Source organism: Myxine glutinosa, chromosome 2, assembly GCF_964187855.1.
Source record: "Myxine glutinosa chromosome 2, kmMyxGlut1.1, whole genome shotgun sequence".
Taxonomy (NCBI): Eukaryota; Metazoa; Chordata; class Myxini; order Myxiniformes; family Myxinidae; genus Myxine; species Myxine glutinosa.
In genome coordinates this window covers 181917370-181931103 of record NC_136262.1, presented here as the reverse complement: position 1 = coordinate 181931103, position 13734 = coordinate 181917370, and the positions used below count along the sequence as shown (strand labels likewise).

At 48.8% G+C, this 13734-nt stretch overlaps 1 protein-coding gene across 6 annotated transcripts in view; it reads right to left on the bottom strand.

Moving 5' to 3' along the window:
• Nucleotides 1-133: 133 nt before the first annotated feature.
• Nucleotides 134-13734, bottom strand: part of MTFMT (mitochondrial methionyl-tRNA formyltransferase) — a 60003-nt gene continuing 46402 nt past the window's right edge. For 5 of the 6 annotated variants that reach the window (XM_068100349.2, XM_078772017.1, XM_068100353.2 and 2 more), the window contains one exon: nt 134-1540. In XM_068100349.2, the coding sequence (XP_067956450.2) occupies nt 1313-1540 (228 nt within the window). In that variant the 3' untranslated portion in view covers nt 134-1312. Of the gene's footprint in view, nt 1541-6887; nt 7437-13734 lie in introns of those variants that run through there. The other variant, XM_068100352.2, reaches the window with a different exon arrangement.

Below are 13734 nucleotides of genomic sequence, written 5' to 3'. Positions count from 1 at the left end.
AAAATATTGTCACGTCCCTGGCGATTAAGATCCCCCGGGGACGGATAGCCGAATCAGCTTTAACTCCCGAGGCGACCTCCCGATGATGGTTATTTTTGCGCGCGCAGGATGGAAAAGATGCAAGGCGTTTAAGTAAATGAACACAAGGGTTTATTCCGAAACCACAAACAAATAATACTCGACAAATAAAATACAACACAAAAGATTTAATAACAAAATAAAGCATGGACAAAAATATCAAAATAAAGACAGAGGTGAACCTAAATTATATTTTGAGGTACGTACACACACACGTACACACACACACACACACACACACACACACGGGAAGACAAAGTAAAAATGAAATCCCTTTAGCCAGCACTTCCCCTTAGCCCAAACTGGGTCCTTTTTAGAAAGTGGTGGCAATGGTGAAGTTCAGGGCCTCCCGTGCTTGAGCGCACAAGATGGCGACCGCCGACAAAAAGCCGACGCGTCGAAGACGCCCAGAGCCGTGGGGCGAGTAGTGAAGGCGGCCTTATTTCAGGTTCCACTGCCTGGGCGAGCACAACGCGGCCTCCAGCTCCTTAGTGAGTCCAAGTGTAGAACGCCTCTCTCGATTGCTGCTAACGCAGCAAAGGTTCCTCGCTCCTTCAAAGTGCACACAAAATATCCAGCACACCAAAAATGGCCAAGCCTTCTTGTCTGATCTCGAGCAGACCAAGCACACTCCTCTTCCTCTCAGCCAGAACCAATGGAGTCCCTCGGGGCATGGCCTGTCAGCCTTCTTCTGGAGAAGAGGAGAACTGGAGAGGAGGGAGGGGGGAGAACCTGCCTTGACTGACTTACTTTTGTTGTTCATTTTCAAACTCACTTTCAAGCTGCCTCTACATTCCCTGCAAACTTTGTGTGACATCATTCTATCATTAGTACGTTAACTTGCATCTGCATCAAACTGTTCATTCACATTTGTATGTATAGTAATGTACTTTTGGGTTTTATTTTCACACTTGTTCAAAATCATCACAGGAAGCCATTGACCACGAGTTTTTGTTATGAGCTACAAACAACAATCACAGGTTTCCATGTTCTCCTCATGCTCTTCATTTGGAAATGTACATCATACTCAAACCGATACAGTTTCGGAACAATTCATCACTTCTGAGAGTTCATCGAGAAGGAGATCAGTGAGCAAATGGCATAATCAGAGCTTCAGGTCGAGCAGGAGTCCCTTACGTGAGCTTCAGTCTGGACTCGTACCAGGCTTCAAGCGACCCTCACAAGAACCTCAGCCTGGACTCGTACCACACTTCAAGTGCCCCTCACATGAAGCTCAGCCTGGACTCATACCATACTTCGTTTTTACCTGGACCCGTACCATTCGTGCGATCATGTCATCAGATGGTGAAACAAAACGTGGTCTCTCTGAAGTCTTTGTACTGCTTGCATTCGCACGCAAACGTCCTCCTCTTTGGAAATGAACTTGGAGATAGCCGTTATAAAAATCTTCTGCAGAAAGTCTCTTTTTAAACAACAAGCTTCGAACTCCCACCCAACCGTCCTGAAAAACAAAAACAAGGGAATCCATAAACTCAAACATTTACACAACTCAAAACCAAACAAAATAAGAAAGAGCAATCAGAGATTGCAGACCCTCGCCAGGATATGTTTTCAGTGGTTTTTAAGGCTTTTGTGTTAAAACAAATATGGCGGCCGAACCACGTGACCGATGACGTCATTATTTTTTTTCCTTTCCACCAATTTATCCCTAGATTATGCTCAAGAAATTTCATCTTAATCGGATGAAGTTCTGTACATGTCGAATTATGACGTCATAATGGAGGCACCTATGACATCATCATTAACATCTTTTATTCCCCATGGAGAGTTCTTTACAATGAGCCATGTCTCAATTTTTTCTGTTCAGTGCTTTAGGAGAAAGAGGTGCAAAGTTTTTCGGTTTTTCCAAGATGGCGGACAAACCACGTGACCTATGACGTCATAATTATCATTAAAAATTCTACAGGTGGAGTTGCACCTATGGTGAAAATTTCCTGTCAATCGGACCAACGGTTGCAGAGAAAATCATTTATTCTGTGCGGATAAACAAACAGACAGACAGACAAACAAACAGCCAAACGGACTCAAATGCAATACCATCTCCTCAGGCGAGGGTAATTAGAAAGCATCTGAAAATGAAAAGCCCGTCCGCATCCTCTTTGTATTCAGACTTCTTCCGTATGATAGACATGACGAAAAAGGTTTTAAAAAAAAAAGTTGATTTTAGGAGGCCTGGACCTTTTGACCTCAAAAACAATAGGCTTCAGTGACCCAATGTAAACCCTGGCGTCAGGAAGGGCATCGGCCATAAAAACATTGCCTCAAAAAGAGAACCATGACAATTACAAGTACATATGGGCAGGGTGCAGCCCGAAGTGGAGATCGGTTTCTGAGGTTTGGGACATGGAATGTAGGGACAATGACAGGGAGATCAGGAGAAGTGGTGGAAGTATTGGTCAGAAGAAGAGTGGACATATGTTGTGTGCAAGAGACGAGATGGAAGGGAAGTGGTGTGAGAATGGTGAAGGGTAGGCAGGGACAGAAATACAAGTTTGTGTGGCAAGGGTGCCCGGATGGCGTGAATGGTGTTGGTGTCCTGTTTTCTGAGGAGTTTGTAGACAGTGTGGTGAGTGTGACTAGAGTGAGTGATAGGTTGATGATGGTGAAAATGATGATTGGAAAGCTCTTGGTGAACGTCATCTCGGGATATGCTCCGCAGGTTGGTCGGAGCGATGAAGAGAAGGACAAGTTCTGGTGTGCGATAGAGAAGCTGATGGAAAACGTGAAAGATGAGGAAGTTGTTGTGGTGGGAGGAGACCTGAATGGACATGTGGGAAGGAGTATGGATGGTTTTGAGGGAGTTCATGGGGGTTACGGATATGGTGTGAGAAATGGAGAAGGTGAAAGGATTTTGGAGTTTGCTGATGGAGCTGATTTGTTGATTTGTAACACTCAGTTCCAGAAAGAGGATAATAAGCTTGTTACATACACGACAGGTGGGTCGACGACAACCGTTGACTACCTGATGGTGCGTAGGCGAGATAGGGGGCACCTCCGGGACACAAAGGTGATCCCGGGGGAGGAGGCTGTTTCACAGCACCACTTGGTTGTCTGCGACATAAGGGTGAAAGGGGCGAGGAGAGCTCGGCGGGTGAAGTACCAACCGAGAATGAAGGTGTGGAGGTTGAAAGAGGTGACAGTAAGGGAGGCATTAAAAGAGAGGCTGAGTAGGGTAGAGGATGATGTGGTTGAGCTTGAAAGTGGTTGGATGTCAATGAAAGCTAGTCTGTTGGGAGCCGTTGGTGAGGTATGTGGATGGACAAAAGGACCACCGAGGCACTCGGAAACATGGTGGTGGGATATTGAAGTTGGAAAGAGGATTGACGAGAAGAGGAAGAAGTTCAAGGAGTGGCAGAAGGCGAAGGGTACGGGAGCAGAAACGGCAGAGCATGAAAGTTATAAGGCAGCCAGGAAGGCTGCAAAGAAAGAGGTAGCAAAGGCGCAGGAGGCATGTAGGAAAATGTTCGGAGAACGCTTGGATTCGGAAGAGGGTCAGAAAGCAGTATTCAGGATTGCAAAGCACATAGCGAAAGAGAGGTGTGATGTGATGGGGGTGAGTTGCTTGAAGGATGAAGTGGGACAAATCGTTGTTGACCCAGATGGAATTAATAGTAAGGGAAACATATGAAAATCTGTTAACTAAATTGTTACCAAAAAATTTCTTCACCAATATGTTTGTAAAGGTGTGTAATAACATGTGTTAAAATGTTGAAGGTCAACTCCCGTGGGAAACCCAGAAAAAAAGCTGTTGAATTCGGGTACCGAAAAATTATTTTCGAGAATTTTTATTTTTTTAAATCGGCCCTTAAGTAACTTATGAGGGGTCAAATAAGGGTTTTTCATGATTCTGAGTTGATTGTTAACATTTATATTTCACCACAGACACTCCTTTGTGGAAAAATAATTTCTAAATATATCTCATTTTCTACTTTGCAGGACATGGAGTCTAGCAATATGGATGAAGACGTTACTCCACCTGTGCTCAATTGCTTCATCTGTGCACGCTCGGATACACCAGCTGAAAGGCTCATATAGGCAACTCCAAAGGGATACTCAACTTTATTGAAACAAGCAGAAACTGTCGAAAATGTTACTGTTGTGGAATGTATGAAGGAGGCTCAAAAGGAAGGAAAACTGAGGTACCACCAGAAGTGTAAAAATGATCTGTACAACAACTTTGTTGCAACCACCAAGAAGTCAGCTCAAGCATCAAAGGCAGAGAAAGAGTCATCAAAGTTGAAGAGAAGACGCACTACTTGTGAGTTCAGTTCATCAACTGGCTGCAGTTCTAGAAGATCACAGTCAGTTGACCTCCTGTATAAGGATGTATGCATTCTTTGCAACCAACCAGCCCAGCTCTACAAAAATAATCCAGCACAAGCTAGAAAGAAATACAGAGTGCCAGATAATTTGACTGCAGATACACTGAAGGCAAGCTTACTGAAGACAGCACGGAGTCGCGGGGATGACTGGGGCACTGAAGTCACTGGACGCCTGGAAGGGATCAACGACTTGGTAGCAGAAGAAACGCTGTACCATTTGCGATGCAAACTTATGTTTGCGAGAGGTGACAGTTTGTCCAAGACTGATGAGGAAGGAAAAAGGAAGAGAGGACAGAGGAGTATTGATGAGGAGCGAGAGGCAGTTTTTATTGAATTCTGCGAATGGTTAGACTCAGAATTAGAGCATGGGGTAATGAACATGGACCAAGTCCATGAAAAGCTGCAGGAGTTTGATCAGTCACCAGAGAAGAGCCTTTCTTATTCAAAGCATTGACTAAAGATAAAACTTCTAGAGAAATATGAAGACACCTTGCATTTCACAACACAGGAAAGAAGGGCAGATGTACTCTGTCTCAAAGATGGCACCGACAATATTCTGCGAGGGCATCATGCTAATCTTGACCATGGAGATGAGAAGACTCAGATCATAAAGACGGCACTCAAGTTCATATCCAATGATATTGCCTTGATTGATTTAGGTCCAAAGTCATACCCCACCACACACAGTATGACTGACATCGATAGTCAGCTGACACTTGTTCCTGCAAGCCTTCAGATGTTCTTGAGACCGATTGTCAAGACAGACGAAAGAGTTGCCGTTTGGGGGCAGAATTTTATTAAGGCCTGTCGACCTCGGTCTGGAGTATTGCCACACCAAATGGGGCTTGCCATACAACTTGATCATAGATTTGGGTCAAAATGGATGCTCAACAAGTTCCACCGGCTGGGATACACTGAGTCTTACACGGAGACACAAAACTACAAATACTGCTTCCTTAATAGTAGGAGTGGAGATGATGTTCCAGATACTTCTGGCACTCTTGACACCATTGTGGAGGAAACCGATGAACAGATCAATGATGAGGTTGCGGTTGATGCTGCGCTTGAGGATCAATCAGTGATGACAGCCAAAGTGCCAGCCAGTGAAAGTGAATTGTCAAGTAATGATCAGGTGGTCTTTATGGAGGTTGGGGAAACAAACAATGCAGTCACTCAGTTTGTTGGAGACAATATAGATTTAAACATTGTCTCTATTCACGGAAACACTCCCTTTCACTCAATGGGTTGGATCAAAGTCACCTCTCCGGCACCACCTTTGCCAGATCCACAGACAACAGCAGCTTTCCCCCGGGTGAAGTTGAAGGCACTCAACAAAGCTAAGATCCTGAGAGGAACTGAAGTAAAGATTACGAACATTCCATTCCGAACGATGAGAATTCCGAACGATCCATTTACGAACAGGAAACAGATAGGAACGAACGCGATCATGTTTCTCCCCCTCGCTGAGCTTTGCTCCTCCCTGGCTCATGATCAGCCACTCCTCACTCCAGGTGACACACTCTGGGCAGCGGGGTGGGTGATCAAAGCCAACGATCCTGAGTTCCCACACTCCAACTGGAATGGCTGGATGAAGAGAATCCATGCTAATGATGCAAAGCAGAGCACACAGATCGAGTTCCTCCCAGTTATTGAAGGAGACCCTAATGACCTCAACACCATCTTCACCACTCTGAAAGAGTGCATACGGCACACTGGGGTCGCTATAGTGACCTTTGATCTTCCGATTTGGCTGAAGGCTGTGAATATAATAAAGCAGGCAAATCTACCCGTCATTCCAAGGTTGGGTGGTTTTCACCTGCTGAAGTCTTATCTTGGATCAATGGGTAACATCATGGAAGATTCTGGACTACTAGATGTGATCCAGTTGATCTATCCTGGAAGTACGACAGCCAACCACATCATGGATGGAGGATGTTTTGACAAGGCAATCCGTGTTCACCTCCTCATCGATGCAGCCATCTATCAACACATCATGAAACTTGCCTTCACTGAGGAGGAGCGTGGTGACATGAAGACCTTCATGGAGAAGGTGGCTGATGGGAAGATGGGAGCCAGACACTCAGACCCAGTAGTGCCAGTGTTTGAGCAAAGGTTTGAAGAAACCTTCAAACGACTCGCAAAAGGAGGAAGAACACCTGCACTCTGGGTGGAGTACCACCACATGGTAGATGTGATCAAGGTCTTTATCAGAACCGAGCAACTTGCAGACCACAATGGGCATCTGTCCTGCATTGTTACCAAGATGCTTCACATCTTTGCCGCTGCAGGCCATCATCAGTATGCCAAGGGCGCACGGCTGTACTGTCAACTCATGAAGGAACTAGAAACTTTGCCTGCTTACAAAGACACCTTAGAACGTCTCACTGCCCACGGGAACCAGGTTGTCCGTTACTCAAGTCATGAGTGGTCCGGCACATGGTGTGACATTTGCATTGAGCAGACATTAATGAAGGCAGCCAAGTCACAAGGTGGACTGAGCAGAGGAAGAATGAGAAACAGTTTTTCTGGCCACAAATGCTGGGTGCTCACCCTCAGTCACCTGTCTGATGTCAACCGGCGGATGGAGGACATCTTCCTTGACACAGAAGCCACCAAGGAAACAGTGATTCAGGCTGGTACTGCGATTTTCAAGTACATTTACCATGGACGAGATACTACATTGGGTGAAATTCGGTACAACATGTTCTCAAGGAAGGCAGCGGCAGGAGTGATCAAACCAGAGACTCTACCTCCAACAGAGGGTGCAGCTGCACAACATTCACTCCGTGCCTACCTGCAGACCCGGGACTGGATCCTTCTACAGAGCATGTCTCTGAACCCCAGTGACTATGGATGGACAATAGGTGTGCATGGGTATGAGCCAGTTCCAACACTGGACCCCACGGCTCCTGAGGAGCTATTGCAGTTCACGAGCTGTAATTGTCATGGAGATTGCAGCAACCGGCGATGCAGCTGCAAGAAGAATGGGGTCACGTGCATCTCGGCCTGTGGAGTCTGTAATGGCATTACATGCAGAAACTGCAGTCATGATGTTGTTGAGTCTGAAGAAGACATAGACAATGACTGTTGAAACTTCTGACATTGTGAATGAGAAATAACTCTTGAGTATTATATATGTATGTGAAATAAAAGCTACTTTGTGTGTAAATGTAAAAGTGAAAATATAAATGTTAACAATCAACTCAGAATCATGAAAAACCCTTATTTGACCCCTCATAAGTTACTTAAGGGCCGATTAAAAAATAAAAAAAGTCTCGAAAATAATTTTTCGGTACCCGAATTCAACAGCTTTTTTTCTGGGTTTCCCACGGGAGTTGAACTTCAACATTTTAACACATGTTATTACACACCTTTACAAACATATTGGTGAAGAAATTTTTTGGTAACAATTTAGTTAACAGATTTGTGAAATATCTCATAAAATGCCCTTACTATAAAGGAAGATGGAAAAGATATATGGAAATGCTGTTGAATACAGAGAATGAATGGGATGGCAACATAGAGAGTAACCCAGTTTTAGGACCGGCAGAGAAGATAACTGAGAAGGAAGTTGAGGAAGCGATAAAAGCAATGAAGAGTGGAAAAGCGGGAGGGCCGACGGGAGTTGTGGGAGATATGTTGAAGGCAGCAGGAAGTTGGGGTATGAAGAGAATGACAGAGATCTGTAATCTGGTGGTGAAAGAAGGCCGCATTCCAGTGGATTGGGAACTGAGTACCCTCGTCCCTCTATACAAGGGGAAAGGTGACCCTCTGGAGTGTGGCTCGTACCGAGCGATAAAGTTATTGGAGCATGGAATGAAGGTATTGGAAAGGGTGTTGGAGAGGAGGATAAGGAAGAAAGTGAAGATCGACGAAATGCAGTTTGGATTTATGCCAGGAAGAGGAATGACATGCGCTTTTCATTGTGAGGCAGTTGCAGGAGAAGTACATGGATAAGAGGAAGAAGTTGTTTTTTGGGTTTGTTGATCTGGAGAAAGCATTCGATAGGGTTCCACGCAAAATATTGACATGGGCATTGAGGAAGATAGGAGTGGAGGAATGGTTGATCAGAGTAGTGATGGCAATGTACAAAAGAGCGCGCACAGCTGTAAGGACGAAGGATGGGAACAGTGGTGAGTTTGAGGTGAAGGTGGGAATGCATCAGGGGTCGGTACTAAGTCCACTACTATTTGTAGCTGTGATGGAGGTGCTGGCTCAGAACGTAAAGGAGGGTTTACCGTGGGAGTTGTTGTATGCAGATGATCTGGTGTTGATTGCGGAAAGTATGGATGGACTGAAGGAAAAGATGAACAAGTGGAATAGAAGGAATGTATGGAGACAAAAGGTCTGAAGGTGAATATCGGAAAGACGAAGGTGATGGCAAGTGGTAAAGCAGGTGGTGAGGTGGAAAGAACTGGGAAGTGGCCGTGTGCTGTGTGCAGGAAGGGTGTCGGAGTGAACTCCATTCAATGTACAATGTGCGCTGAGTGGGTTCATCAAAAATGTAGTGGTCTGAGAGGGTCATTTACCAGTGTGGCAGCTACATTCAAATGTAAGGTGTGCACAGAGGGAGCTGCAGATGGAGGAAATGTTGAGTTGGATCTTGGAGGCGGCGTGAAGCTGGAAGGTGTGAAAACATTTTGCTACCTCGGAGACATGCTGAATGGAGAAGGTGGATCAGACTCGGCAACGGTTGCTCGAGTGAGATGTGCATGGAAGAAGTTTCGGGAACTGAGTGGCGTGCTGATGAGGAGGAGAGTGTCGCTGAAGCTGAAGGGAAAGGTGTATGCTGCATGTGTGAGAAGTGTTAGGATTTATGGGAGCGAGACATGGGTAATGAACGTAGAGCAGCAACGAAGGCTGGAAATGGTGGAAATGCGAATGGTTCGATGGATGTGCGGAGTATCGTTGAGAGAGAGGAAGACAAATGATGAATTGCGAAAGATGATGGGAATATTGCCTGTGATTGATGCTGTGAAGAGGAACAGGTTGAGATGGTTTGGTCATGTGTTGAGGAAGGATGAAAGTGACTGGTTGAGAAGAGTGATGGAAGTTAATGTAGAAGGAAGTAGAGGACGGGGAAGACCAAGAAAGACTTGGCTAAAGATGGTGGAAGAAGAAATGCGGGCAAGGGGGTTAACAAGGAGAGATGCAGAAAATAGGGCAAAATGGAGAAGATTGTCATGGGGACCGCAAGGCTAACCCCCACTCTAGCAGGGAAAATGGCCTTAAAATGCATGTTGTTGTTGTTGTTGACCCAATGTAAACCCTGCTCAAATTTCAAGCCCATCAGATGGAAATTGATGATTGTGGCCTTGACCGTTGACCCTTTGACCTCAAATCCATCAGCTTCCAGTGATTTATTGGTGAACCAATTCAGTGAACCGATATGCAAATCCTGTTAACCCTGTCAAACCCAAATTTCAAGTCAACCGGATGAAAATTGACGATTTAATGCGAGGAAGACATTTGACAATTTGATCTAAAAAATAATTTTTAAAAACCCCAATCTGCTTCTAGCTTTTGATTGGTGAACCAATTCAGTGACCCAATATGCAAATTCTTAAAATGCAAGGTTTTATTTTATGTAAGGTTAAAATTTCCAATTCCATGGAAATTGACGATTTTATGTAACATTGACCTTTTGACCAAATTATTAATTTGTCTTCTCCATATTCTCATTCTAAATAAAAACTTTGTTGAAAATTTGATGACAAAAGCTCAAAAGGTAAAAGTTACAGCCCAAACATGCACAGCAGTGATTACAAAACCCTGTTTCCCACTGTGCGGGAGAGGAGCTAATCAACACTACTTACAGTAAACATGTCACCAAAACTCTTCGTCATATGGCTTTGCAAAACAAACGTGATGCGTTATTGTTTTTTTTATCCACAAATTCTCTCGGGTCATGGAGGAGTGAAAGAACAGAACAGGTTCACAATCTGACAGGGGCCAAAAGGGGAGGAGTAGACAAAGACTGCACAAAAATGTAGGAGAGGAAAGGGGTTGAGGTGGGGTTAGGGGGTCAACGAGAGAAGAAGACATCAGTGGTGGTTGTGGGACACGAATGAAGGACTGAAGGAAGAGGCACGCAAAAACAGAGTATCATTCTATTCACCAGTATTGTTCTTATTCTTGTTGTGCTGAGGCTCGCCTGTGGTCACTCACAAACCATAGTCCACCCGTCCTCACTTCCAACCCCAGGCCGCCCGTAGTCACTCCCAAACGTGGCCCGCCCGCAGTCATTCCCCAAACGTGGCCCGTCCGCAGTCACTCCCCAAACGTGGCCCGTCCGCAGTCACTCCCCAAACGTGGCCCGTCCGCAGTCACTCCCCAAACGTGGCCCGTCCGCAGTCACTCCCCAAACGTGGCCCGTCCGCAGTCACTCCCCAAACGTGGCCCGTCCGCAGTCACTCCCCAAACGTGGCCCGTCCGCAGTCACTCCCCAAACGTGGCCCGTCCGCAGTCACTCCCCAAACGTGGCCCGTCCGCAGTCACTCCCCAAACGTGGCCCGTCCGCAGTCACTCCCCAAACGTGGCCCGTCCGCAGTCACTCCCCAAACGTGGCCCGTCCGCAGTCACTCCCCAAACGTGGCCCGTCCGCAGTCACTCCCCAAACGTGGCCCGTCCGCAGTCACTCCCCAAACGTGGCCCGTCCGCAGTCACTCCCCAAACGTGGCCCGTCCGCAGTCACTCCCCAAACGTGGCCCGTCCGCAGTCACTCCCCAAACGTGGCCCGTCCGCAGTCACTCCCCAAACGTGGCCCGTCCGCAGTCACTCCCCAAACGTGGCCCGTCCGCAGTCACTCCCCAAACGTGGCCCGTCCGCAGTCACTCCCCAAACGTGGCCCGTCCGCAGTCACTCCCCAAACGTGGCCCGTCCGCAGTCACTCCCCAAACGTGGCCCGTCCGCAGTCACTCCCCAAACGTGGCCCGTCCGCAGTCACTCCCCAAACGTGGCCCGTCCGCAGTCACTCCCCAAACGTGGCCCGTCCGCAGTCACTCCCCAAACGTGGCCCGTCCGCAGTCACTCCCCAAACGTGGCCCGTCCGCAGTCACTCCCCAAACGTGGCCCGTCCGCAGTCACTCCCCAAACGTGGCCCGTCCGCAGTCACTCCCCAAACGTGGCCCGTCCGCAGTCACTCCCCAAACGTGGCCCGTCCGCAGTCACTCCCCAAACGTGGCCCGTCCGCAGTCACTCCCCAAACGTGGCCCGTCCGCAGTCACTCCCCAAACGTGGCCCGTCCGCAGTCACTCCCCAAACGTGGCCCGTCCGCAGTCACTCCCCAAACGTGGCCCGTCCGCAGTCACTCCCCAAACGTGGCCCGTCCGCAGTCACTCCCCAAACGTGGCCCGTCCGCAGTCACTCCCCAAACGTGGCCCGTCCGCAGTCACTCCCCAAACGTGGCCCGTCCGCAGTCACTCCCCAAACGTGGCCCGTCCGCAGTCACTCCCCAAACGTGGCCCGTCCGCAGTCACTCCCCAAACGTGGCCCGTCCGCAGTCACTCCCCAAACGTGGCCCGTCCGCAGTCACTCCCCAAACGTGGCCCGTCCGCAGTCACTCCCCAAACGTGGCCCGTCCGCAGTCACTCCCAAACGTGGCCCGTCCGCAGTCACTCCCAAACGTGGCCCGTCCGCAGTCACTCCCCAAACGTGGCCCGTCCGCAGTCACTCCCCAAACGTGGCCCGTCCGCAGTCACTCCCCAAACGTGGCCCGTCCGCAGTCACTCCCCAAACGTGGCCCGTCCGCAGTCACTCCCCAAACGTGGCCCGTCCGCAGTCACTCCCCAAACGTGGCCCGTCCGCAGTCACTCCCCAAACGTGGCCCGTCCGCAGTCACTCCCCAAACGTGGCCCGTCCGCAGTCACTCCCCAAACGTGGCCCGTCCGCAGTCACTCCCCAAACGTGGCCCGTCCGCAGTCACTCCCCAAACGTGGCCCGTCCGCAGTCACTCCCCAAACGTGGCCCGTCCGCAGTCACTCCCCAAACGTGGCCCGTCCGCAGTCACTCCCCAAACGTGGCCCGTCCGCAGTCACTCCCCAAACGTGGCCCGTCCGCAGTCACTCCCCAAACGTGGCCCGTCCGCAGTCACTCCCCAAACGTGGCCCGTCCGCAGTCACTCCCCAAACGTGGCCCGTCCGCAGTCACTCCCCAAACGTGGCCCGTCCGCAGTCACTCCCCAAACGTGGCCCGTCCGCAGTCACTCCCCAAACGTGGCCCGTCCGCAGTCACTCCCCAAACGTGGCCCGTCCGCAGTCACTCCCCAAACGTGGCCCGTCCGCAGTCACTCCCCAAACGTGGCCCGTCCGCAGTCACTCCCCAAACGTGGCCCGTCCGCAGTCACTCCCCAAACGTGGCCCGTCCGCAGTCACTCCCAAACGTGGCCCGTCCGCAGTCACTCCAAAACGTGGCCCGTCCGCAGTCACTCCCAAACGTGGCCCGTCCGCAGTCACTCCCAAACGTGGCCCGTCCGCAGTCACTCCCAAACGTGGCCCGTCCGCAGTCACTCCCAAACGTGGCCCGTCCGCAGTCACTCCCAAACAAACGTGGCCCGTCCGCAGTCACTCCCCAAACGTGGCCCGTCCGCAGTCACTCCCCAAACGTGGCCCGTCCGCAGTCACTCCCCAAACGTGGCCCGTCCGCAGTCACTCCCCAAACGTGGCCCGTCCGCAGTCACTCCCCAAACGTGGCCCGTCCGCAGTCACTCCCCAAACGTGGTCCGTCCGTCGTCACTCCCAAACGTGGCTCGTCAGTACAAAATTAGCTGGCATTGCTTAGCAGGTCGTTATATCTGGGAAGTGAAGAGTCACAGAACTGCCCAGTTTGAGTACAGTTTGCTCATTTCCAGCAACGCTAACTGCAATCCGCCAGTGCTCGGCATTCCCCCTCCTGATATCAACAGTGACATGGGACATCTCCCTCAAGCCAAAGGGAACTAGAACGACACTCTTCAACGTCACGACGTCAACCGATATTAGACAAGTAAAAATTTGAGAATTTTCGAATAGTGTAGGCATTTTGTGTTAAAAGTGATTAAACAAGTTTTTTAGGATAATTCGAGGGTGCTGAATTCAAAAATGCTGTTTAACCGGTTAAATTTTGGAGTCTTAACCTTCGAAATTGTAAAAAACAAAATGCCGCCATTTTCAGCATATTTTTTGCCATAACTTGAATTTTACGCAACATAGAAGGCTCAAAATAGTGGCAATACCCATGTTTGTGATACTGAGGATTCCAAATTTACTGTTACCTAAGTTGTAACTAGTTTGGTTTCGCCGCCATGTTGAATTCCAAGATGGCCGCCATATTTTTG